Source organism: Vigna unguiculata, chromosome 10 (genome assembly GCF_004118075.2).
Source record: "Vigna unguiculata cultivar IT97K-499-35 chromosome 10, ASM411807v1, whole genome shotgun sequence".
Lineage (NCBI taxonomy): Eukaryota > Viridiplantae > Streptophyta > Magnoliopsida > Fabales > Fabaceae > Vigna > Vigna unguiculata.
In genome coordinates, this window is record NC_040288.1 from 2,187,746 (window position 1) to 2,214,674 (window position 26,929).

General features: G+C 33.3%; 1 protein-coding gene across 1 annotated transcript in view; it reads right to left on the bottom strand.

Moving 5' to 3' along the window:
* LOC114166768 (NAD-dependent malic enzyme 62 kDa isoform, mitochondrial) overlaps positions 1–26,929 on the bottom strand; it is a 36,837-nt gene that overhangs the window by 4,374 nt on the left and 5,534 nt on the right. The window contains exons 3-14 of the mRNA XM_028051578.1: positions 25,008–25,126; positions 21,717–21,884; positions 20,347–20,475; positions 19,845–19,905; positions 13,821–13,924; positions 13,642–13,725; positions 11,291–11,397; positions 6,585–6,696; positions 5,628–5,741; positions 5,026–5,091; positions 1,913–1,985; positions 1,731–1,817 (exon numbers count right to left, since the gene is read on the bottom strand). Coding sequence (XP_027907379.1) covers positions 1,731–1,817; positions 1,913–1,985; positions 5,026–5,091; positions 5,628–5,741; positions 6,585–6,696; positions 11,291–11,397; positions 13,642–13,725; positions 13,821–13,924; positions 19,845–19,905; positions 20,347–20,475; positions 21,717–21,884; positions 25,008–25,126 — 1,224 coding nt within the window. The remainder of the gene's footprint in view (positions 1–1,730; positions 1,818–1,912; positions 1,986–5,025; positions 5,092–5,627; positions 5,742–6,584; positions 6,697–11,290; positions 11,398–13,641; positions 13,726–13,820; positions 13,925–19,844; positions 19,906–20,346; positions 20,476–21,716; positions 21,885–25,007; positions 25,127–26,929) is intronic.

Here is a 26,929-nt window from a genome sequence, read left to right on the forward strand (position 1 = left end):
GATTAATTGGTTGAAAACTGGTAAATTAGGATAGAAACCATCGAACAAAATCACAAACTTGGTGAATCAATCTTATTAAAGGCTGGTTGAGAAATTGATCTACTTGTCACACATAGTCAATGCACGCATAATTCAAAAGAGACTCATTTTAGAGTTGTTTATCACATTCTACAGTACTTGAAAGGAACTCTTGAAAAATGAATTCTATTTATAAAGGAAAATGAGATGCTCTTAGAAGCCTCTTAGAAGCCTACACAATCGTTGACCATGCAGGTTCTGTAAACACAGAAGATCTAGCTCTAGATATTGAACTTTTTTTGGAGAAAATTTAGTCACTTGGAGGAGCAAGAAACAAAATGTTGTGAGAAGATCAAGTGCACAGGCATAGTTAGAGCCATGGCATTCGGGATTTGTGAAATACTATGGTTAAGTTAACTTTAGAAGACCTAAAGATTGATCGGAAGAAGCCTATGAGGCTGCATTGTGATAACGAATCAACAGTAAATATAGCACATAATCGAGTGCAATGCGCAGAACTAAGCATGTTGAAGTAGATAGACATTTCATAAAGGAGAAATTGGATAATGGGACATTATGTACACCATTTGTACCCTTTAGAAATCAACTCAGGGATGTATTGACTAAAGGGCTTATTAGAGTAATAGAATGTATTTTGTACAGCTGTATGTTTTCTCTATTATTCTGTTTAGTTGTCTCTATGACAGCTCTAAGGTTTTGTGGTTACCAACTAACAAAACCAATCTCTTCTAAATACTCTCAGTGTACATGACTTGAATCAGTTCAGTATCAATAAAATAGTTCTGTTCACTTTTCATCTTCTCTTTCTGTTCTGATTATCTAAGAGGGCTAAGTGGTGCACATTTCAATCTATTGTTGGCAAGTTGGGAATGAATGACATCCATTGACCAACTTGAGGGAAAGTGTTAGAATCCCTTGATTTATGCTGCAGTTAATATTTTCTTGTTCAGTTTTCATTGCCTAATAAGGAGATTTAATTACATTCCATAATTAGAAGGACAATTAGGAGGATTAATAGGCTGACAGCATATTTTATATTTATTGTAAAGGATCATTGATCCTGAATTCTAGGGATAGATTGTATCCATCCTAAATCAGGATTTTCATTTATTAAGTCTATGTATTCTATTTAAGAGCAATTACTCCTACATAAATAATATCAGAAACAGCTTTTTTGACAGTTACAAAAAAGATTTCTTTCTAGCCTTTGGGTTAAATACTTTTCCCTTTTTACTCTTTACAGATTTTAATCCTAACAGTAGGGACTAAAAGGGATAAAAGTGATGTGCTAAGGGACTAAAAGGGATTAAACATGTTACGTGTGGGAACTAAAAGGAGACGTTTTTACGTATGGAGATTAAAAGATTTTTTTTTTTTTTTTGTAACTATAGGAACCAAATGATTAATAAAACAAACTCAATGTACATTTACTTTAAAATGAAAAAACATTCACCCAAATTAAACATTAACGAAGAATTTGAATGTGTACCTAATTATAGGGAGTTTGGTTCACTATTCTTCAAAAAGAAAATAAAGGATATTGTTCCAATAACACTAGGAATCCTAGTCTGCCTATATGAAATGAGTTTAAAGACAGCAAGCAACAAGCGAACAGTTTTATTATCACTTTTCATGTTATGTAATAAACATTTAATATACAAATATTCTGCAGGGGATTCACAAACTTATACCAAGATCCACATTACTAAATGGACTTCCACTTGCAAAAATAATGTTGTCACCCAAAATGGAGAATGCTTCTTCAGCAGTGCATTCAGCTGTCAAAAAATGAGGGAAGTGGCATACAAACTATTAAAATCCATGTTTTTAACTTCCACCGCAAATATCAATTAAGAAAAAAAGAAACACATACCATTCTTTGTAGGATTTGACATAGCAAATATAGCTGGTCTCGTTGATGTTGAATCCTTGAGGGCTTCTAATACCTGAAGGACAGGATGTCTGTCAATGGTATGTTGAAGAAAGAAATATAACATAAACATTTATGTCTATGAAAGCAAGAAATAATAGGCCATTTGTTAAGAAGTAGAATTATTCTACTTCTTAACACCATTTTTCACTTGAATTTTTCTTCAGTTTATACAAAAAATACAAGTGGTTGTGCTACTACTATGAAAGGGATCAAGATTTTAAAAGATCAGTAAAAGGAACCAAATGTTGGACATCCCATATCGACTGGAGATAAGGTAAGATCCCACACTAGTTGGAATGTGATTCAACCTTAGTCTGTAAAGCTTTCTTTCATTAAAAGGTTGTATTGTGGTCTATTAGAGGTTGTTGGAGGAAATGCTTTAAGTTTTGTAGAGATATTTATTTTAAGGTGTCACATATTTTTTGTGAAGGAAATGTTTGTGCCGATAAGTTGGCAAGTTTAGGCCCGTCTTCTAGAAAAGTGTTTAAATGGTATACAGTTATGTCATCTTCTATAAGTTTGGACTTTTATCATAATAGGTTTCTTTTTCCTTTGGATAGGGCTTCTTAGCTACTGTATAGCTTTATAGCTGGCCTGTTTTTTGTTTATGGGTGTTGGCTGAGTCCTCCCATGAGTTCTTTGTATCTTTCTTTTTGTTTTTAATGATATTTTCATTTTCATGTGATGACAAATGATAAATGTCTTCGGGTGTCAGCCTAGCTGAGATGCCAAGGATCATAGTGATGCCTAGCATGAGGATTTTATTTAAAAAAAAGATGGGTGCAAACCTCACCTTACAAGCTAGTTTTGTGGAGTTGAGTTAGGCTTAAAATCTATTTCTTAACATGGTATCAGAGCCATGAGTTAAAGCCTATCCTAACGAGATTTGTTGTTTGTTCAGCCTATTGTGTCACTTGTTATCAGGAGATTTGTTGTTTGTTGGGCCTACTGAGTTGCTCTCAGACCACCTATTAATGTCTAGTCCTATGCTCGAGATGTATATACCTCGGTGTGAGGGGGGGGAGGGCTATTGTGCTAGAGATCCCACATCGACTATAGATAAGACGAATTTATAATATATAAGTGAATGCAACCTCATCTTACAAGCTAATTTTGTATGGTTGAATTAGACTTAAAGTCTATTTCTTAGCTCCAAACAACATTGGGTAATAGATTGATGGAAGCAGCATAAAACATATCTGCAGAACTTCCCCTTTCAAATTTCCTTCATTTTTCTATACAAACTCGAGACGATAGAAAATGGATGTTGTAAATAATAGATTAGTAGGATAAAAATATTCCCAATATCTCCATCATAATTAGAAAAAAATATCTGCAGAATCCTCCTATTTAATTTAACATATTTTTATTCCCTTATTTTAAAGGATTTGATTATTAGAAATAAAGGTGATGAGAGTGTAAATGGTTTGATTTCACTATATTTAATAGTTTGATTGTTATCAACAAAATAAGCTTTTATTTTCTTCCATAGCTCAAGTTGGTATTAGAGGCTTCAATTTTGGGAATCTTGCTTCCACTGCCTCATTAACGAAAGCCACTGTCATTGTTTGCCTTCATCGTTGAAGTTAGTGGTGGGCTAGAAAGGTGTACCCCACTCTAACAGAGACAACATTGACATATACATCGTCAACACAGTTGCCGCACACGGTCACATTCCACCACTAGGATTGACAAGTGTAGCTCATGCGCCTTGCTTGGAAAGCCCATTCACCACCACCATAGACAAGGTTGTCTAGACCTCCTGTGCACATTCTAATGGGTGGCAACATCTCTTTTAACTTTGGTTTGAGTAGAACTGAATTTGTTGGTTCTCTTTGTTACGAAAAAAAGCAACAAGAGTTGCATCTCTGTTACAACTTTGTTGTGTTTTTTCAACACCTGATATGAAAGATTATAAAGAGGAACCTGATCATATGAGAACAATGATTGAATCAATGACTAAGTCCCCTACATCATATACCCTACCCATGAAAGGTCAAAGTACATTCAATATATTTGGCCCTTTGTCTCAAGGTGAATGGATTCTTGATTCAAGAGCAACTGATCACATGACTTTATTTGCTAATTTCTTCAATTTGTATGTCAAAATGACTAGAGAATAACTCATTACAGCTGCAAATGGTGGAAGAGTACCCATATGCAGATCTAGGAATATAACTTTAGGATCATGTATTCTATTAAAAGATGTTTTCAATGTTGCACAACTGACTAATATGTTTTTATCTCTATAGAAAAACTTACAAAGGATTTGAACTGTTCAGTAACTTCTTATTTACTATGTATTTCAACACCTTGCCACGATCTATGATTTTAATTGCTAAGGAGCAACATAGGTTGTATATGTTGGAATCCAAGAGCCCAAAGAAAACAAAGGTCGGAAACATGGGGTATTTCCCAAATATGCCTCCATCATAAAAGATTTGGACATCTCTTATTCGACCTTATAAAATCCTTGTTCACTAAATAGTTTGTTGAGTCTTTCAAATGTAATATTTGTCAATTGTCAATTCATCATCGTGCATCTTATCTCATCTACGATAGAAGAGTAATTTCCCATTTGATTTGATTCACTCTAATGTTTGTGGACCTTTTTTAGAATTTATTTATGAAGAAAAATGGTTTATTACTTTTATTGACAAATGTACTCGTGTCATGTAGACATATTATGAAAAGTAAAACTGATGCCTCTCAAATATTTGTTAATTTTTTTTTCTTGTCTAAAATATATTTGGAGAAAACTTCAAAGGAAATAAGTTTTATAACATTAGTTTGATAGCAAATTATTGGGATAAAAGTATTGTCCATGTCTTCAGAATCTCCCTATTCATTTCAACATATTTTTACTCTCTTATTTTAAAGGATTTGATTATAATAAATAGGGATGATGAGAATGTAATTGGTATGATTGTTATCAATAAAGTAACTCTTTATATTCTTATATAGTTCAAGTATTGATAGATGCCATAATAATTCAACAATCTTAATGAAATAAGCATGCAATGAATAATGAAATCAAAGCTTCAGATTGTAACCTCCTTTGAAAACAATCCTCCAACAGCTGATAATCCTAGGAGGACATCGGGCTTCACTTGCTTGACCTGTTACCAGAGTTCAGTAAGAATGTAAGCAGTCCAATAGTTACTCATCTAAAAACTGGAAATTTTCAAAGAATTATATTGGACTATAAAATATTAAACTAGGAGACCCTAATAGATAAAATGAGAGATTAGAGAGCTTTGCTATATTAATTTTTCTATATATTACGCTTTGTGTTTATATCATACACAATCCCAGAATATTTTTTAAATTCATCTTGTCCTTTATTCAATAAAGAAAAACTTCACAGCTGTAAACTAAAGGGTGTTTGTTATGTGTGTGCAATTTTCTGTAAATATATGGAAGAGAAGGCATAGAAACTTATATTAGTTGAGCTTAGCATTATAGACAACAGAAAAGAGAGGTAACTCATGAGTTGTGACAATTCATTAAGTTTATATTCAAATGCTAAGAATACGTCCTAGAAAATCGGATAATAATAACTGAAGAAATAACTGTATTGTTTTCAAATTTTTATTTTTTCTGTATGATGGCTTTTATAATTCAAATTAGCCTCTAATGCAATATTATCACAAACCACTTCCTCGAGGCTTGCTCCTTCTCTCAGTCCTTGGCGCTCAATTTCTTTCAAATTTCTTGCAAAAGGAAGGGCATCTGGATCAATATTTTCACGTCCTTCAGAGATTAATCCCTATATTTGCAAAATCAAAAAGAAAATTGAATATCACATGATCAAAATATATCATTACGGCAGCGTAGAATCCACCTTCATGCAATGAGTTTGACAATCACCACAAATACACTTGTTGGAGCTTAACTATAAATACACTTGTTATTCTTGCTCTTTTAGAAGTTAATGAAATCTACACAATTCAGTTTGTCGCAAAATTCTGAGTTTCTCTCACATTGATAAACTACTAGTGATGCAGAGTCAAAAGAACAGTTCCCTACCTATCCAAGCAACTAACTAACTCATCCATTTACGCATGGTATGATGATTTATAAATTATGATGTTAATAAAGGGTTAAAAATTATGTTTAAAGTTATATGGCCCAATTTCTCAAACCATTTATCATAAATTGCATCCATAGTTGTAAAGATGAAGGCATATGGATATATAAGGGATACGAAGTCTTTGAAAATCTATGATAAAAGTATTGTGAATTATATGCACAAACAAATGTTTATTAAAAAAAATTAAACAATGTAGATTCATATAAAAAAACCATTGAAGTTAAACAGAATAAAATGTTTTTTCTGTTTGAGTTCAAATCTATTTTTCCATAGTATCATATCATTGAAGGAAATTTTATATATGGCTTTCACATTTTGTGTAGTTTCAAAATTTTTAAAAACATTTTATATCATTTCTGTCAATGCTTTTCACACACTGCTGCTATGAAACTCAGCCCAGAAATACATATCTATGCAATAAAATTCGACATGCATAAGTTATGCTTTCCATGAAAAATAAAATTTAATTACTACAAAAGCCTAAAATGCATCTAATAAGGACATCATGATAAACAGTACCTTTGCATCGACAACCCAAAACTGACTTTTTGCACTCTCAAAAGCTACTTCATTATTACCCAACATTCTTGCCATTGTTTTTCTGGCTGCATTAAGAACCCCAATTCCAGCACTGCAGTATTAATAAAATAACCAAATTACCAACAATAGCCTTGGATATGAATGTCCTACTTCAAAAGGATTTAGCTATGAGAGAAAATATCTTTATTGAATTAAATAATTTGAAACAGTACATTAGCATATATATAGAGAGAGAGAAAAGATCTTTTGAAGCTGAAAATTTTGAATATCTTGAGTCATCTTTTGTCCCTTTAATACAAGAACCGTCTCATACTACTCTTGGTATTCTTGATACTTCTCCTAGCGCCTCTTTTATGGATAACCCTGAAGTTTCACCTACTAAGGGCATCTTTATTCTCGAGTCAGGGTCAACTCTAGAAATTAGTTATGTTTCTGAAGTTGCTCCTAACAAGGACATTTCTATTTTGAGTCAAGGACAACTCCAAAAATTAGTTGTCCAAAGAATTTCTTCTGTATACAATATTAGAGGAGACAAAAGCAACCTAACATGATCCAAGAACAACAGCAATTATCTAGTCCAGGGGTATGTGTTCCTTCTTTTGGCACCCTTGATCCTTTGGAAAATCCCATGAATATTAATTGTAAACCTATACTTGATGACTTACCCATTGCTTTGAGAAAAGGAAGTCGGTCTTGTACCAAGTGTCCTATTTCTCATTTTGTAACTACTAAAAACCTATCTAACAGAAATCCTCTTTGCCATTGATGCAATTAGAGTCCCTACTACAATTCAAGAAGCATTGAAGGATAACAATTGAGTTCAAGCCATGAATGAAGAGATGAGTGCCCTAGAAAAAAAAAATCAAACATGGGAAATTATTAACCGGCTCATAGATAAGAAGGCAGTAGGATGCAAATGGGTTTATATTGTAAAGTATAAATCTGATGGCACATTAGAAAGTTGAAAAGCAAGGCTAGTTGCTAAAGGATCTACTCAAACTTATGATGTTGATTGTGAAGAAACATTTTCTCCCGTGGCAAAAATGAATAATGTTAGAATCATTCTTTCATTGGCAACTTATTTTGGCTGGGAATTACAATAATTTGATGTGAAAAATGCTTTCTTGCATGAACAATTAAAGGAAGAAGTCTACATGGAAACTCCTCTAAGTTTTAGACCTATTGAAAATAAAGTATGCACGTTGAAGAAAGCCATGTATAGACTCAAGCAGTCACCCCATGCTTGATTTGGTAGACTCACTCAAGTTATGATCCCCATGCGGTATCGACAAAGTCAAGATGACCATACTATGTACATCAAACATTCCCAAGAAGGAAAACTTACTCTAATATTGGTCTATGTTGATGATATGATTGTTGCAAGGGATGATGAGCAAGAGAAACAAGTCTTGAAAGAAAAGCCTGGTGCTCAGTTTGAAATGAAGGATCTAGTAAAATTAAAGTACTTCATTGTCATAGAAGTTGCTTACTTAAAGAAAGGCATCATTATCTCCCAAAGAAAGTATGTTTTTGATCTTCTTACAGAAATAGATAAGATTGTTTGTAAGATCAATGGAGTTCCTATAGAACAAAGCTATAGAACTAAGAGTGATGAAGGCAATTCTAATGTGAATGAAGGCTAATATCAAAGACTTCTTGGGAAGCTCATTTACTTAGCTCGCACCTAACTTGGCATAGCTTATGATGTGAGTATAGTTAGTCAATTCATGCATGACCAAAGGGAGAGACATTTACCAGTGTAAATAGAATCTTTCAATATTTGAAGAAAAGTCCAGGAAGGAGATTATTGTTCAAGAAGTATGGAAAATTAAAAATGGAATTGTATATGGATGCAAATTATGCAGGGTCTATCACAGATAGGCAATCCACCTCAAGATATCGCATGTCCTTGGGTGGAAATTTGATAATCTAGAGAAGTAAAAAACAAAATATTCTTGCATTGTCTAGTGCAGAGGCTGAATTTCAAGTTATGGCACATGGGGTGTGCGAATTCTTATGGTTGAAAATTGTTAGAAGTGAGCTTTTAAGCCTAACTCAACCCTACAAAACCGGCTTGTAAGGTGAAGATTGCATCCACTTATATATTGTGAATTGACCTTATCTCTAGTCGATGTGGGACTTCCAACACACTCCCTCACGCCGAGGTATATTCATCTCGTGCGTGGGACAAGAAATTAGTGGGTGGTTCTTTAGTGGCCCGATATAACGGATGGAACAGAATGTCCAAGAAAGTTCGCTAGGATAGGCTTTAACTTGACTTTGATACCATGTTAGAAGTGGATTTTAAGCATAACTCAACCCCACAAAACCGGTTTGTAAGGTGAGAATTGCATCCAGTTATTCTAAATAATCTTAAAGTGGCACATAAAGAACCTGTGATTCTTTAATGTGATAATAAGTCTACTATTAGCATTACTCACAGTCCAGTTCAATATGATAGGACCAAACACACAGATAGATTGACACTTTATTAAAGAAAAATTGGATAATGGTCTTATAACTACTCCATATGTTCCATCTAGGCATCAATTAGCAAATTTGTTCACAAAAATGTCTTTTCACTGAGCGATTTCATAATCTCACATGCAAACAAGGAATGATAGATATCCATTCACCAACTTGAGAGGGAGTATTGTTAGTAGGATATTAAATGTTGTACTAGAGGTTGTTAGAAGCTAGTAGAAGGTTCTAGATCTTTTTTGTAATTATTACTTTAGGACAAGTTTCTCTATATATAGATGCTAGTGTACTATTTCAAATGAATCAATTTGAATAAAAATCTTCTTTCTTTTATATTAATTCTTTCAAGTTCAACTTATGTCTGCATCCACTTATATACTATAATTTGACAATATAATCCATGTGGGATCTCCAACAAGTGTAAATGATTGATCAATACATGAGAGTTTGGTTTAGTGTAATTCAATCCCAACAATTTATCATCTTTAAAATGTGCACTTGCTTTTGTTGATTTAAATTTTGTTTCCTAGCTTAATTACCAAAATCAATTTGAAATCAAGAATTTGTGAATATATTTGCATAGATTTTCTATTACTCAAATAAATATAATTAAAAAAAACTTAGTATCACATGAGTCTCTCTAGACACCATAAACCCTACCTAACACTATTTTATAAAATAGGGAAGCAATAAAATTAGACTTTGTTTCTTGATTCTTCCTTAACATATCAATATGAGAGAAATTCAGACAATTTGTTCTTTAATTCAGTTATGAAAAGGACATCTAGAAATCCAAAATGTTTCTATAAAATTGTATATGTTATGAATGTATTGTATGTCTAATACAGACCACACAATATGTATTTATAATATTGAATAGAATCAATCACAATAAAGGCACATAATAATATGGAATCAATCACCCTAATTTACGAGATTATGTAAGGGTTGATTTCCTAGAAATTTGTAACCGCTGATTATATTCTAACCGTTTTTGTAGCTTAATCCCTTTTTATTGATGGTACAGAAAAACATTAATGCAAATGCATGTTTTAGAGGTCTTAAACAGCTCCTTAATTTATATTTCTGTTATGTGGCACATGTTTGTAAACATTAGACCACTTCAATAACTACTTTCCTTTTAGATTTTTGGTTTAGACAGGAGCAAAACAATTATTTTTACCCAAACCTTCTGTTCCTTACCTTGCAATTATCTTGTTTGGAGTGGCCCTATTCTCCAGTCTAAATATTTCAATAGAAACAAGGGAGCATAATGTGTCAACGTGTCTTTTACAGTTATCTGTTGTAAATCGTGCTGAATGTCACTTCCTTACCTACATTTGTTTTATCATATTTGTGACTTCTCTCCACAGCTTAAATGTTTAGACAGTTTTTCTTTTAAGCACAGACTGAGAAGCCTTTCCCCATCCTGGATTCCCTTTTTTTTTTCTGTTCATGTTTAGTTTTTCATTATGAAGGATATCCTGTCCTCCAGAAAGAGCTCAGAAAATAAGAGATCCTCCTTCAGTACAAAACAAAAAATATCACTTAATAAATGCTACTCAGTTCTTCACCATATCTATTGGAGAAACTCCTATAAAGAGACAGGTACTTTAATACCAAGGAGAAGCCAAACACCTAATATTATCATAATAGAGCCGTCATCCAAATAAGTTTATTTCCTATGAAACCATACATCTGAAAAAACAATACAAATCATCTTACATCAAATCATCAATTTTAGAGGAAATAGACAGCTGTTAACTAAAAAAATAATCAAACAGAACTAGAGAGGAAAATATACGAAGTAAAACTATACTCCCAACAATTTTGTTTGCAAAATCTAATGGTTGCATCGCAAATACCATTCATGGGCTCTTTGAGGTCCATAAATCCCTGATTTACAACAGAGGAGTATGACATTATTTAATTCATCTAGTTGACCACAACTAGGGGAAAAAGTCAGGCGCATATGGTCTCTTCAAAGTTCTCAAAGCTACTCAATTAGTAACAAGCTTGGCGCATATGATTTGTATACTTAGAAATGTTTCCACCATTTTCAAGTGACAGGATATATCAATTATGAGATTTTTCTAAATATTCTAGCATACCTTTCACATTTCAATATATATCTGAATAATTTGGTGAGCAGAGATCTTTTAGATTAAATCATAAATGGTCGTCCTTTCACATGACAAACTAACCTTCCAGCACCAGCAACAACAATCTTCTGCTTTGGGAAGTCAATCATTGGTCTTCCTTGTGCCCTTACAGCACCTAAAAGTCCAGCAATTGCAACACCGGCTGTTCCCTGCATGGAGAAATTTGCACATTAAGAAAGTGAAACAATCATTATAGGGACGTCATATTATGAGGTGTCCTGGCCAGGCGACCACTGCACCAATGAGATCGCCGCCATTGGAGTCCAGATGCAGTTGCTGGTCTGAACTGGAACTCCGGCGGCAGCGGTGGTTGTTGTGGCAGGAGCGACAAAAAAAAATTGTCAAAAGAATCTTAGGCTCTAGATATCATATTGAATATAGTGAAAAACTAAATACACATAGGGTAGTGAATTTATAGTAAAGAAAATATGGATTAAAAGCCCAAAATACAAATAAGGATAGGAAATAATAGCAGATAAACAGAAGATAAAAGATGAAAGATAAGATATCTAAAGATATCTAACAACCCCCTTAATAGCTATCTTTTCAGGGAGAGTTGCCCATGTTACATATCAAATCATGAGTGCTTTAAAATATAGTAAAGTACCATCATCTACTCAAATTATGGTATAATTCATCGACAATCAAATAGATCACAAGAGATTTCATTTGCCAAAACAAGCTGCAGCGAGCCCATACCTAAAATATAGTGAACATCAAGATATGTTACTAATTGTTTGGTCTGTAGACAATTCTATTGATATCTTCTAGGTGTAAAACAAAGGGGCCTATCCTTCAGACTCTTTCTCCTGAACTAGGGTAAAGTAAACAGATGGACCACCCTTTCCTGTCCAGAAAGTGGATCCCAAAAAGGTTCTAAGATTCAAATGATAAATGGCCTATTAACTTATTGAGGCTCTATGTTGTTTTCTCATCTGACTCTAAATCATTCTTAAATCTGAGTTTAAGTACTTCATAAAATAATTGCTACTTTGTTAATGTAAATATTGTCACCTTAGGACATTTTTGCTTACCTGGCACATCTTATAGTTTTACTGAAAACTTGGAGTTAAGAGTATACGATAAAATGAAAGCACTATTTATCTTATCATTTCATTTATTTTATTTTTCCATATATATGGATATAACATAACCACTAGTATGTATACATCTACAACAACAAAAGAATTATCTCACTTGGTGAGGTTGGTAACACGGACCACACAACACAAGGCTATTCAACAGTAACACGGACCACACAACACAAGGCCATTCAACTTGGTTAAAGATTGAATCTTCAAAGATAATTCATCATGAGATACTCGTTAACATCCTTCAACATCTACTCCCTCACTAGAGCTTCTATTTCAATAACCTTTGTATGTATCTAAACGACCTTAACTAATTTTTGTCATCTTTTCTTCAATCGTGATTACATCAATACCTATTATTTCTTGTGTGACTACACATTCATCTTAGCATTCTCACCTTTTGTCTCTTCTTCCTTAAAAAGCCCAAATCCACTATCATAGAGTATAATAAGATAAATAGCAATACATTAAAACTTGCCTTTAAGGTTGTTAGGTAATTTGCAATCAAAAATAGCCCTTGATGCCTTCCTCTATTTTAGTCATCATGCTTATATTCTCTTGGACATCCTCCATAAGTTTTCCATCATTCTGTGATATCCATCCCCAATATATAAACTTCAGAAACTTATGGCTTGACATATTACAATCACAGATAACCCATCCCTTGTATTTTAGCCATTATGCTTGCGTCCTATGTGTGACATCCTGATTAATTTATCCATTATTTTGTAGTTATATTCCCAAATGTTTAAACTTAGAAACCTATGAAATGACATTTACTCCCATTTTTACTTCCAAGTCATATTCCTCGTCTCTTGCCAAAATTGCATATATTGTCTTATTCCTATTTATGTGAAACCCTTTGTTTCCAAAGTCTGTCTCCAAAGCTCAAGTTCAAAGTTCACTGGTTGTCCTTTATTCCTCAATAAAAAATTTATCATCCCAAAAAAGCTTGCAGCTAGGGATAATCTTTTGTATGTCCCCTGTATGCGCATACGACTAGATTAAACACATATAAACGTATGTTAAGCCTTAGCGTACTGATAGACATACATCTAATTTAGAGAATATCATTAAAAATCAGCTGCCTCTTTATTTTGTTTTATTTATTCTTTTGTTTTGAAAATATTATCAATGGTTTTAAGAAATTTTAATGCATTAATGACTAATGAAATACTTTTATAATCACATTTATTAAAAATGAACAGTGATTCAGAAACATCATACACAAAATTCCCAGATACAATTAAGAATTAAGAATTAACAATATTTTCTAAGATCACTATATAAAAGAAATTCTACCTGTACATCATCATTGAACATTCTGTAAGTATTTCTGTACCTCTGTAATAACTTAAATGCCCACTTGCTTTGGAAATCTTCAAACTGTGCTGGCACAAAAAGTTAATAGCCTTGTAAAAAAATGAGCTCTGTGAATAAAATGCAAAAATAAAACATGCTGCTATTTTTATTGTGAATACCTGCACAATTACATTTGGCCAGCGGGTAAAGACAGCCTCCATAAATTCATCAACAACAGCCAGATAATCATCACCATCAAGACGATGTTGCTGCAATCCCAAATCTTATAAAAGAAAAAACCAATCATGTTCCGTAGAGTCAACTCAACTCGGTTTATTTAGAAAGTTTAAGATAAGAGATGATATTATACATATTGTCAGCAATCATATTTTATTATTCTATATTTAGCATATTATAATTAAAGCGTATAATGCAGATATCCCTAAGGGATATGATTACATTTAGTGTTGTTATTACATTTTCAAAATTAGTTATCCAATCTTGTGTGTGTATATATATATATATATATATATATATATATATATATATATATATATATATATTTGATGTACTCTTAGCAATAAAATAATTATATCTACCCTAATATTTGAGATGGCGTTGCGCTGAGATCCTAAGAGCCACCTCTGACTGCACATCCTTATAAGAAGTGGATTTTAAGCCTAACTCAACCCACAAAATCGGCATGTAAGAATTAGGTTTGAGTCCACTTATATATTGTAAATTGATCTTATCTCTAGTTGATGTGAGACTCTCAATACACCCCCCTCACGCCAAGGCTTATATATCTCGAATGTGGGACTAGATATTAATGGATGGTCCGATAGTAGCTAGATAGTGGGTGAAACAATAGACCCAACAAACAATAAATTTTCCTAGGATAGCCTCTATCTCATGGCTCTAATATCATGTTAAGGAGTGGACTTTAAGCCTAACTAAACTACCAAATCGTCTTGTAAGATAAGATTTGCACCAATTTATATATTGTACTTAAGACTGAGACTTTAAAATATATGAGTAGTGGACAACAGGACCACTCTCCCTCTCTTCTATTTATAATGAAGCAAGTACATGGAATATGAAAAGACTGCTCTAAGATACTAGGCATGATTAGATACAGCAGTAGATACGGCAGTAGATAGTTTCCCACACTCAACACCCTATACATAGGGTTAATGATACAATAGGTAATAATTCTAACAATTGTAAATTAACCTTATCTCTAGTTGATGTGGGACTTCCAAAAATCCTAACATCCTAAATGACAACCTTCAATTCTACCAATCATCCATAATCCTAGACGACAATCTTCATTTTTGTCAATCATCTCTTTGAAGGTAGCATTAATTGTTGTCATGATTTATCTTGTCATTCATTGCCTTTGTCTTGCTGCAACCACAATGGATTCAGTTGAAACAACTAAAATAGGGAAAAATAAATCCCAGACACATGGCTACTGAAACTAAGGGGGAAACCAGGACAATTGGTTCAACCCAATGAGGAAAAAGTCAAGAAAATGACATCCTTCCTCAAGAAATTTGATAAACCAACAAGTACTTGTTCTCTGGCATATTCATATTCAGGTACGTTTGAAAATTTTCCTTTAGTTGTTGGACTTAATGTTTCATATAGATTCTATAACAAATACTAGATACTTAATTTTGGCACCACTAATCACATTACACAACTACATAAAAATTTCTCCTCCTACACCCCTTGCCCTAGTAGTAAGAAAATATTCATTGTGGATGGCACTTCCATCACTGCAACCGGACAAGTTAACATAAATCCATCCACAACACCGAAAAATGTTCTTCATAGTCCCAAATTGTCCATTAGTTTAATTTCTGTTAAGAAACTCATGAAAGACCTATGATATAATGTTTTTCAAGATAATGATTATATGCTGCAAGACAAACATTTGGGGAGGATGATTGAACATGGTAGAGAATGAAATGGCCTCTATCATTTTGACAACTCAAATCTTTCCCCAAAACTACACAATAACAACAACAATTTTTCCACTTCCTCTGATTTAATAACGACCAACAGGGAGAAGATGCTTTTACAACATTGTCGTCTTGGTCATCCTTCTTTTGGGGTCATAAAATTGTTATTTCCTTCCCTTTATAATAAATTAGATATGGAGAGTCTTCATTATAATGTGTTTAAATCTTTTTCGTTCAGTAATAAAATGAACGGTTGTCCCTTCTATCTAATTTATATTGATGTGTTGGGTTCCTCAAATATCCCGAATTTATCTAGTGTTAGTTGTTAATTACCTACATAAATGATTGCACTAGGGTTATATGGTCATCTTTCTATAACAAAAATCCTAAGTCAGCTTTGTTGTTGAACATTTTTTCTCAATCATAAGACATTATTTGGGTTGGATGTCATCATTAAAAGGATTTGATCTGATACTACAAAAGATTATTTTAATCATGAACTTAATTCCTTTTGTAGTAAGGAGAGTATCATTTACGAATCATTTTGTGTGAGAACACCACAACAAACGGGATTGTCGATAGGAAAAAGGGCAGTTCTCACAATTAGAAGAAAATAATTTCTCTCTTATTCAGTCTCATTATATACAACTAATACATGTACATTGATTGGATAATTTCAAAAACAAGCACAACCTACTCTAGGAAACAAATCCTTGAGATTGTGGATGATATGCCAGTAATAAAACCAAGATACAACTAATATACAAAATTAAAACCAATAGGAATAAAATCTGAAACTTCCTAAAAATTTCTTGATGAAATAAAATCTAAAACTTCCTAAAATATCTCAACACTCCTCCTCAAGCTGGTGAATAAGTGTTCTCCATTTCCAACTTGGATATAATTCTCTCAAAGTTAATGTTGTTTAGCTCCTTGGTGAGTATATATGCAAGTTGTCCTTGAGTAGATACATATAGGGTGAAAATCAAGCTAGTGTCATGCTTTACTTTGATAAAATGTCTATCCACTTTAATGTGTTCAGTTCTATCATGTTGTACAATGTTACACTCTAACTTTCTCTCAAGTAGTTGGATAAACTTGACTAATTTCTAGGTATAGAAATTCCCTTTGAAGTTGAGAACGAATGTAAAAAGATTTGGTTTCACAAAAAAAGTTACTTCCTAGAGGTAAAAAAATTTCATCTTGAAAGGTAATTATGATATCTAGAGACATACACAATAAACAATGAAAATACATTTAACAACTCTAGGATCTAACTTCCCATGAGACCGATTACAAACATGCACACACACAACATATCAAAAAACCTGATTTTGAAGGCTAGACAGAAAGGGAACAAATAGAAAAAAGAAAGATATAGATTCAATACAACTAAGTCCTCCTATAACCCAAAAGGGCAATTGGTTTATAAGATAGGCAACAACAGAACAATCTCTTCTCAATAAGATTCAAGGACCGTCATTTGAAAAAGAAAGGCTTAAGTAACTTCAAGAAGATACATGTTCTTTTCGTTAGATTAAATAGTCTTAAATATGATTTATTGTACTATGTGTTGGACCTAGTATCCAGGAGCATGCTTTAGAACTAGTTCCTAGGAGCATCTTCTAGAGTTCTCTTTCTTCTTCTCATCCATTGTATCTGATCTCAAACTACTATAAATATGAAAATCTAAGAGGAGAGAACTCATTCTCTCAAATTCATTCTAAATCTTCTTCACTTTGATCTCAAGTCTTTTCTTTCAAAAATGTCATTTTGTTGTGGTGTATCCACACAAGTAAGTTTATGAACAATACCATATTCAAAAAGGCATTTAGACATGCAATGATATATATTCCCTCCCATTATCAGAACACAAGTATTGAATTAACTTTCCAAATTATGTGTCTATCATGCAGAAGAATTTGACAAAGAAAGTATAAACTTCAAAATTTTACTCCATAATAAAAAATTTCATCAATAAAAGTGACAAATTATTTAGCACCAAATATTCTATAATTTGATGCCAACACCCAACATCAAAATGAACCAAATCAAAAGGATTAACACCTTTTGTAATACTAGGAGGATATGTAGCATAATGGTGTTTTGCAAATTGAGTACACCACACTTGAATAACTGAAAAGTCTCTTTAGAAAATAAAGAATAAAATATTAGGTTTAGAATTAGAACATGAAAGGAAAGATGTCTTAGATGACTACGAAGAAGTCAAATTTGAGAGGATTCAAAAGTAGAATAAGAATAGAAAAAGTAGATAATTGTTGTCTATTGATAATATCCTTAATTATCAAGTTTTTAGGCAATACAACCATCCTTGCTCCTTAACAATTTCAATCAGCCTTCATGTGACGAGTTCCAGAAAAACACAATGATAGGGAAAACAGAGTTGTAGAACAATTTAGATTAGGAGTAAGTTTTTGAACTGAAACAAGGTTATTAGAAAGTTTTGGAGCATGAAGGACATCTTTAATGCTAAGACATGGCCAAAGTGAAACATTGCCACATCAAGTTATTAGTACACAAGTCTATTGGCAATAGTAATGTGGTTATACGGTTAGTTGCACTAGAGTTAAGAACCCAAAAGTCCACACATAGTTTTAGAAACATTAAAAGAGGAATTGAAATTCTCACCAATCATTGTTAGAGACCAAGTACCAAAAGATGGCTTATTGATGGAATCAAAAAGAACTTTTTGGCATTCAACATCAATATGTAGAGCAGGCATGCATTCTTCAATTGAAGAAGATGAAGGAACCCTGCCGAAATTTTCAAAATCAAAAATTACCTGATCAACCTTCCTTGAGAACTGGCCTTTTAGTTCTGCCAAACAAATGAGAGTCTTCTTTCCATGTAACTTCAAGCAAGTTTCCATGTTGTGACAAGATTTCTTACAATGAGAGCACCAACAATTCTCCTTGCCTTTTTAGTTGAGTTAGATGTTTCCAGGGACCGGGTCTGAAGTTTGAAAGCCTTTCCCAAAACCAAGGCAGCTCCTTCAATGAAGGGTTTATTCATTATAACCATTTGCTAAGTCTCTTCACCTTGCACAATGTAGAAGAGAAAGAGAGGGAATTTTTCCTTCCAAGAATGTGTCCTAACAGAGTCATGTTCATGGTTTAATCCAGCTAAGAACTTAAATATTCAGGATCATTCAATAAAATTGAGCAAGAGTAGCAACAACCCTCTTATTTCCAAGCCTCAAATTCTGATATTGGTCCAACTCAATCCGTAGACCTTTCAATATTCCACAATATTCTGCATAGAGAGCACCTTATTTGGCACCTAAGATCTTATTTTCTAACTCCAAATAAGTAGAGGTGTCCTATCCCATGCAATAATTATTTCCAAGGTCTTCCATTATTTCTCTGGCACTGGAGTATAATTTTGACTAATCTTTGTACTCAAGGATTCCAATAGCCGTGAGATAATTTGAGTCATAATTGTCCAAATTTTGAAAGTCATGGTTTTCTTGGGAAATGGTTTCCCCTTTATAGAATTGCATATGTTTTGAACGTATTGTGTGTATAATGCAGAGCACACAATATGTATTTATACTATTGAATAGAATCAATTACAATAAATGTACATAATAATATGGAATCAATCACTCTAATTTACGATATTATGTAACCGTTGATCTCCTAGAAATTTGTAACCACCGATTATATTATAACACCCTTCAATATAGTTAAGCCTACTTGTATCCTTCAATGTGCGTCTAATAAATTGAGGCCATTGGAGATGAGTTTGACCATTTAGATAGTTATCATCGGCCAAGTGTAGAAAGCCAGCACTGTTTTGTGGGATTGGCATGCCAAAAAGAAGAAATTTATTTGCTAATAAAATACATATCCGAAGTAAGAGGAGAAAACAGAAATGTGAATGGTATCGTAAACAGTGCTCTTTCAAAGCAGACACACAAACTGAGGCAAAAAAACCAAACAGGGGTAGATTTAAAACCGCATCATCAGGGTAAACTTGATGGTTCAAGATCTACCCCTTTCTAATATAGAATTGCTAATAAAGAGCCGGTTCTTTTCTATCACATATATACTCCTAAGTCTAACAATTAATCAACTCCAATCTATTAATGAGTCCTTTCTTAACTAAGTTGGATCCCAATTATCATCAGATGGACAATATTTTAATGCAATGATGTGACTTCTACATAAGTCCTATACAACACTATCATTGAATGAATGTAGAACTATCACTTACATAAGGGATCTTCAAGTAACTTCTCATTGTTAGTACCAACATCAATCATCACAGGAAGTACCTATTGTAAGAAGAAAAAAAAGGTTTCTCATAAGTGATTGATCCCAAGGAAATGGTGTACTATCACTACGTCGAAAAATGGTGCAATACATAGTATTGTTCCCAAGGAAATAGAAACATAGTTATTAGAAGACAAGCCAGCTAAGCAAGAAAATAACAGTTTCAAGACAGAATAAAAGGCAAAAAAAATGCTACCAGAAGCCACGACAAAATTATTGTTCAATCAAGCACAAAATAATAATACTCCAATGGAAGAACCATTTACTAGAAATTTTTTATGTTAAGGCATAGCCAATAGAAAAGAATTTGAGGATGAAAATGTTAGCAGCCCAGTACGGCTATTTAAGTACAATTGATCACAGCATTTACCAAACAACTCTGAGATATCATCGTTATCAAAAACATAACAAAGGAAATAATAAAACATTGAACAACAATGTACCCTTTGAGGATTTATCCCAGCAGCAGCAACATATAGATCAAGCTTCCCAATGGCAATTCCAATTCCTTGAACTCCAAGATCTCCAAGTCCCAGGATTCTGCTCCCATCAGTTACTACAATCATATCAACCTGAAAAAAATATCAAACGACACTTAAACAAATTAGTCTGTGACTTAGGTCATAAATCAGAAACAACTCCAATAAAAGGTGAAAATGTCACATTTTCAAGTATATTCAAGTGTTGGCAACGATATTAGTCATTCAATATTATTAAAAAATAAATTGCTACATGTATCTATTATATGACAAAATCTTGCAATCAGCACATGAAAAAGAAATAGGAACAGTTATACTTAAATATATTATTTAACAATATTTGTGTCTAGCTAAAAAACATTAGTACAAATTCTCACAATAATTCTCTCTTTCACATTATAATAAAGCAATACTTCGACAACAATGGAAACTCTAGAAACTGATCCATTGGATAATAATCAGAAACTGACCATTTGAAAGGGTTATTATTCAGGCAGTTGTGTGAAACTGCAAGGATGTTACACCTTTGTGACAGTGCTGCTATGCATTCAGTTTGTTCAATATTGAAATAATGTTTAATAGGAGCAACCACGAGTAGTTATGCCATGTGGTGTCTGAATCAAAGAATACTTTATTCAATTGATTGAGTTAAAACACTAAATTAGCCTCTATATATAGAGAATTCTGATGCTAAAGTATTAATTAAAGAGAGATCTCCAGAATCTTTTAACAACTTGTAACAATACTCTTGATCTCTAGAATCTTCTCATTCAATTTAATATTTTTTCAAACGTCTCCATCATATTTTTCATTTATCTCTAATGTGTCTTCTAATACTATTCCAAAAAATCCTTTTGAAGTGGAAATCTGTGGCGGAGAGACTTTTCTCCTATTTGTTGCTCCTTTCATCTTACTCGACAACATCTCATTTTCTTCTCATTTCAATTCTTAGTTTCTAAGATTTACATGGATGTACAAGATAAAAGTAAAAATGAAACTACATCCTAGACCTGACCAAACTACATGGTAAGTAGAATAAGATCTGAGCTGGCCTAATTCCAACTCAATTTTCAAAGAACAAACAATTTGAGCATTTAAAAAAGTACATGCATTTAAATTATATTAATACATGTCTATTAAATTTAAATCTACAGATGAAATAAAAGTCAGTGCAAACAATGATTCCAGGCAAATTGTTGAAAGACAATTATGCTCATCTGTAAAAACAAGATGAACATTTAAAACCATTAATACAAATTGGTGAAGTATTGACATTTAAGATACACATAAAAAAGTACTACCTAAAATTTTATACAGAAATAATAGATAACAACCTGCTCAGCTGGCCAGTTATACACCATAGACATCATTTCACCACGATCCTCGGCACTGAAGTACATTCCTCTCGGTCTTCTAAATAGTCCACTATAGTTCTGACATACAAGGCCCACTGTTGGAGTGTACACTATAGGTGCATATTCCTCTATTTTGGCGATCAAAACCTAACAATACAAGAAATGTCATTGAAGAAAATATACAATACAAATTTGTGGTTACAAAAAAGAAGTATGATGCGGTATAAAACTCTTACTCATCATAAGTTATGTGAATTCCAACAAAAATACTAGTTTTGACACGAATGTAGTCCTAATACCTACAAATTTCAATTTTCTTTATATATATATATAATTCATTAATTGATATCAATACAATAATATCCTGCTCCAAAACATAACCTAGGTCTGACTAGCCAGTCCCAACCTACAATCCAGCTACTACCCATTTTGGAATTGGCATCCTAGCTTGGAACTGACTGACAAATGGCTACACATCATATTAGTGATATTGATGTAAAAACATTCAGTGATTCAACTGGATGTTAGTTTTCTGTTTTCTGTAACCTGTTCAGAAGGTTTTAGAGTCTATATATACTAGGCTTGTATTCTTTGTTATCATGAAGTGAAATAATATACAAGTTCAATTTTCATTTGTCTTATCCTTGTCTTATTTTCCTTTCTTTTTCTGATAAGGTACCAAAGTCTCAAACTCTCTAACCCCTCAAGTTCACTTATGGCATGGGCATGGGCATCATGTCCCATCAACATTGGACATAGTGAGAACTACTCACCAACAATTCTCAATGTGGCTCTCCTACCAACATACAAATGGCTGACAAAGGAGAACCACCAACCTCCTATATACACTAGTGCACTGCTTCACCATGTAAATTTTTCCCATTCGCTTACACACTTTGTTTGTGGTACATAACTTCGGCATCTGAATATCTACAAGTAGTCACCGCTACTGCACCGCATCACAATGCTAAGATCACAAACAATCAGACCAGACCTTCTTTATCTGACGTAGCACCAGTTCACATGAGCACCATAAAAGAACATATTCTAAATGCAAACATTGGATTTGAGAACTTTGTTCATAGGTAGAAGCAAGCAAAACACATTTCAGGCCTTGCAATCTTTTAATATAATGGGAATCATCTTTTCACATACATAATAGATGTTTAATCTCACATTAACTAGAGATAAGACAAATTTATAATATATAAGTGCGTGTAAACCTTACCTTTCAAGTCAATTTTGTAGGATTAAATTAGACTTAAAATTCATTCCTTAATATATTATCAGAGCTTGTTTAAAAATCTATCCTACCGAAATTAATTATTTGTTGAGCCTATAGCGCCACTCGCTATACGACCACCTATACCTATTTAATCTCACACCAAAAATGTATATGCCTCGACATGAAGGGAGGGTGGTGGACATCCCACATCGACTAAATATAAAGTTAATTTCCAGCATATAAGTTGATGCAAACTTCATCTTACTATCCGGTTTTGTAGATTAAGTTAGGTTGATAACTCCCTTTTTAATAGTAGTGTCAATTTATCTAAGCCACATTAAAATTAGTTATTTTACCAAATTTATACTTGCTCTCCAGAAAGATTTCACTTACATTGTAATGTCAGAATTGCTTATTTTCCTTATCTCTATGATAAAATAATAAACTATGAATATCTATCCAATCCATCTGTACTACTCAAGAAAGAAACCCCTTTCCTTTCCAATTGTGAATACACACAAGTTTATTTTATATCACCCTTATATCTTGATAATAACATTTCATTCAAATAAAAGAAAAGCATAGAATCAAAGAATAAAAATATTACACAATAGCATACTATAAAGAAAAGAGAAATTAAAAATGCAAGAACCGAATGAACTTAGGAGTCCCTCAAATTACTGCTCAAAAAAGAAATACCGGTCCCCCACCCTCGGCAAGACCTTTCACTTGAGAAACACATGAAGCCCGGACACGTCTCATCAATGGGCGTGTCCCGTGTCCGACACGTATCGGCACCGACACTCGTATGACACTCGTACGACACGTATCGGCACCGACACTCGTATGACACTCGTACGACACGTATTAATAAAGTGTCCAATTTGAAAGACATGTTTTTGTCTTTAATATGATTTTGACATGACTCCAACACAATATTAATAACCACAAATTCAATGATTTTCTAAAAAATTCATAAACTTGTAAATTTATCACTTAAGGTTCTATTATAATTATAAAAATAAGGAAAAAGTATTATATGATCACTACTTTTCACTTTTTTTTATATTAGATAAATAAATTAGATTCATTTATATGTTAGTTGACAATGTGTTAGTTGAAAGTTTGAAAATAATATGTATATACATGTCGTGTCCCGTGTCCCATGTTTTTTCAATTTAGCCGTATTTTCGTGTCTGTGTCTGTGTCATATCTGTGTCCGTATCCGTATCCACGCTCAAATAACTTCTAATGGAAAATGGTTCTAGTTTATCCTATCTTTTCATTAAAAGTAGTTATCATTGCTAATGATGCACAAACTTCTATAAATTTTAAGGAATTGTAATTACAACTCTTAAGTAGACTTTAAACTTAACTCAACACTACAAAATCGGCCTATGAAGTAAGGTTTGCTCCCACTTATATCTTGTAAATTGTCATTATTTCTAGTCAATGTGGAATCTCCAACACATACCCCTCATGCCAACACATCTACATCTCGAGCATATAACTATATATTTGTGGGCGGTCTATTAGCAGCCTGATAGAGAGTGGTATGATAGACCCAACAAACAACAAATCTCACTAGGATGGACTCTAAATGGCTTTGATATCATCTTAAGAAGTGGAGTTCAAACCTAACTCAACCCTACAAAATCGGTTTGTAAGATAAGGTTTACACCCACTTATATACTGTAAATTGTTCTTACCTTTAGTCAATGACATATCCAACACAAATTACCCTAGTAGAGCCTAACTCAAACTCCAACAAAAAACTCATAATGTTGATAAGGGATGCAGATTGAATCAAAATTTACTTGCCATTGAACTCTAAAAATAAAATAGAAATGTCATAGTAAAAAACCTTGCATGGAAATTGCACTTATATTTTGTCTTAATAATCTATGTAGTTGTAATTTTATAAGTTAGAGGGTAACCTTAGTAAGGGTTGTGGCTGATTTACAGCTAAATCGTCATCAAATTTTTCAAAATAAAATTGTTGGTTATCAAAAGAGTGCAATAGAAAACAATGAATGTACACATACCTTATAGTACATAGTCTCATTCCTGTCATGCAAGCGATTAAGTATTCGCCACTTGGCCAATGCATAAGGATCAGAAGGTCCATCTCTTGCTTGAACTTCAAGTCTCTTCAGATCAACCACTATAAACACAAGAATTTTAGTTAAATTGTAGAATACTAACAGGAACCACAATAATAAATAATTTTATGGTCTTTGATGAGTACTTCACAAATTTATCTGGTTTTTCCATCTAAAAGAAAGTGAATCAGAAAGAATGAGAACATACAAAATTGTATACATTTCGTTAACTTTTAAAATACAACAGGTTCAAGAGTATTTATAGCTAAACTCCATTAAAGAAGGTAGTCGTTAGTCATGACTAATAGCTTTATTTAATTGATACAACAAAGGGATGTTAGCAATAACAACTCTAACTAATTCACATAACCCCCTCAAACTCAAGGGGGTTTCAGAAGAAAAACACTTCACATTAGGCTTCCTCTAAGAAAAGAAAAAAAAAACAAGGCGATGATTCAGGACTGCAATGAGATAGATAGAAAATTGGTAGGTCATAACCTTTTCTCCCACAAAAGAAAACATCAATCTCAATGTGTTTTGGTGTCGCTATGAAACACCACATTATGACCAATAGACATAACACTTCACCATCACAAAGAAGAGCTAGAATAGTAAATGGAACTTTCGATCCAGTGAGCAAAGCAAAAACCTATGTCAGTTCAGTAGAAGTCTGAACCAATCTTTTGTACACAACCTTTGTGTTGTTAGTTGAATATTAAATGCAATATTAAAAGATGTTGATAGTATATCAAAACTATTATTAGAAGTTATTAGAAGTTATTAGAAGCTCTTAGAAGATTCTAGAGATCTCTTGTAATTATTACTTTTAGGTTTGAGATCTCTATAAATAGAGAAGTTGATGTACTGTTTTGTGTGAATTAACAATACAGTAAAATCCTCTTTCTTTCAAATTATTCCTTTGAAGTTGGTATCAGAGCTCCCGATCTAGGGAGCCCTGCTTCTGCATTTCTTCTTTTCCGTCTTAGTTACGGTTCTCATTAGTGTTGTCCGAAGTGCAGCCATTTCTTTTATTATTGGGTTGCCTGAAGTACCCCAAGTTATGGTTTTGTCATTGTTGCTACTGCATCACTGTCGCTGTCCTCTGCTGCATCATTACTGTCGTTAACGCTGCTGCATCACCGCTGCTGTCGCTGTTGTTGCATCACTGTTGTTGTCGCTACTGTTATTTATTTTATTTTTTTTGGCATGGCAACTCCACTAAGCAATGTCGATCTTCCACAATTGTCGGATGACAACCGCCTTAATGGTCGAAATTATCTCCAATGGGCTCAATTTATCAGACGCACACTAAAGGGTACGGGAAGACTCAATCATATTGAAGGAGAGGCCATTTCCCCAAATAATCCCAATTTTCAGATTTGGGATAATGATGACTCATGAATCATTACATGGTTATGGGGATCCATGACTACAGAAATCAGTAAAAATTATATGTTCTACTCTAGTGCCCGTGAAATTTGGGAGGACCTTGCAACTACCTATTCTATGCGACAGGACATCTCTACGTGCTACGAATTAGAAAGCAAGATCTTTGGTGTCAGGCAAGGAACTCTCTTTGTTTCAGAATATTATGGAAAGTTGAAGGGTTTGTGGATTGAGTTGGACCAGTATCAAAACTTGAAGCTTGAAAATAGCAAAGGTGCTATTACTCTTGCTCAGTTTGTTTAACGATCTCGGATATTTAAGTTCTTATCAGGATTGAATCCTAAATATGACCCTGTTAGGGCTCAAATTCTTGGGAAGGAAAGACTTCCTTCTCTTTCTGAAGTCTTCTTCATTGTTCGAGGTGAGGAGGCTCGTCGAATGGTCATGATTATGAATGAGACCTCCACCGAAGGAGCTGC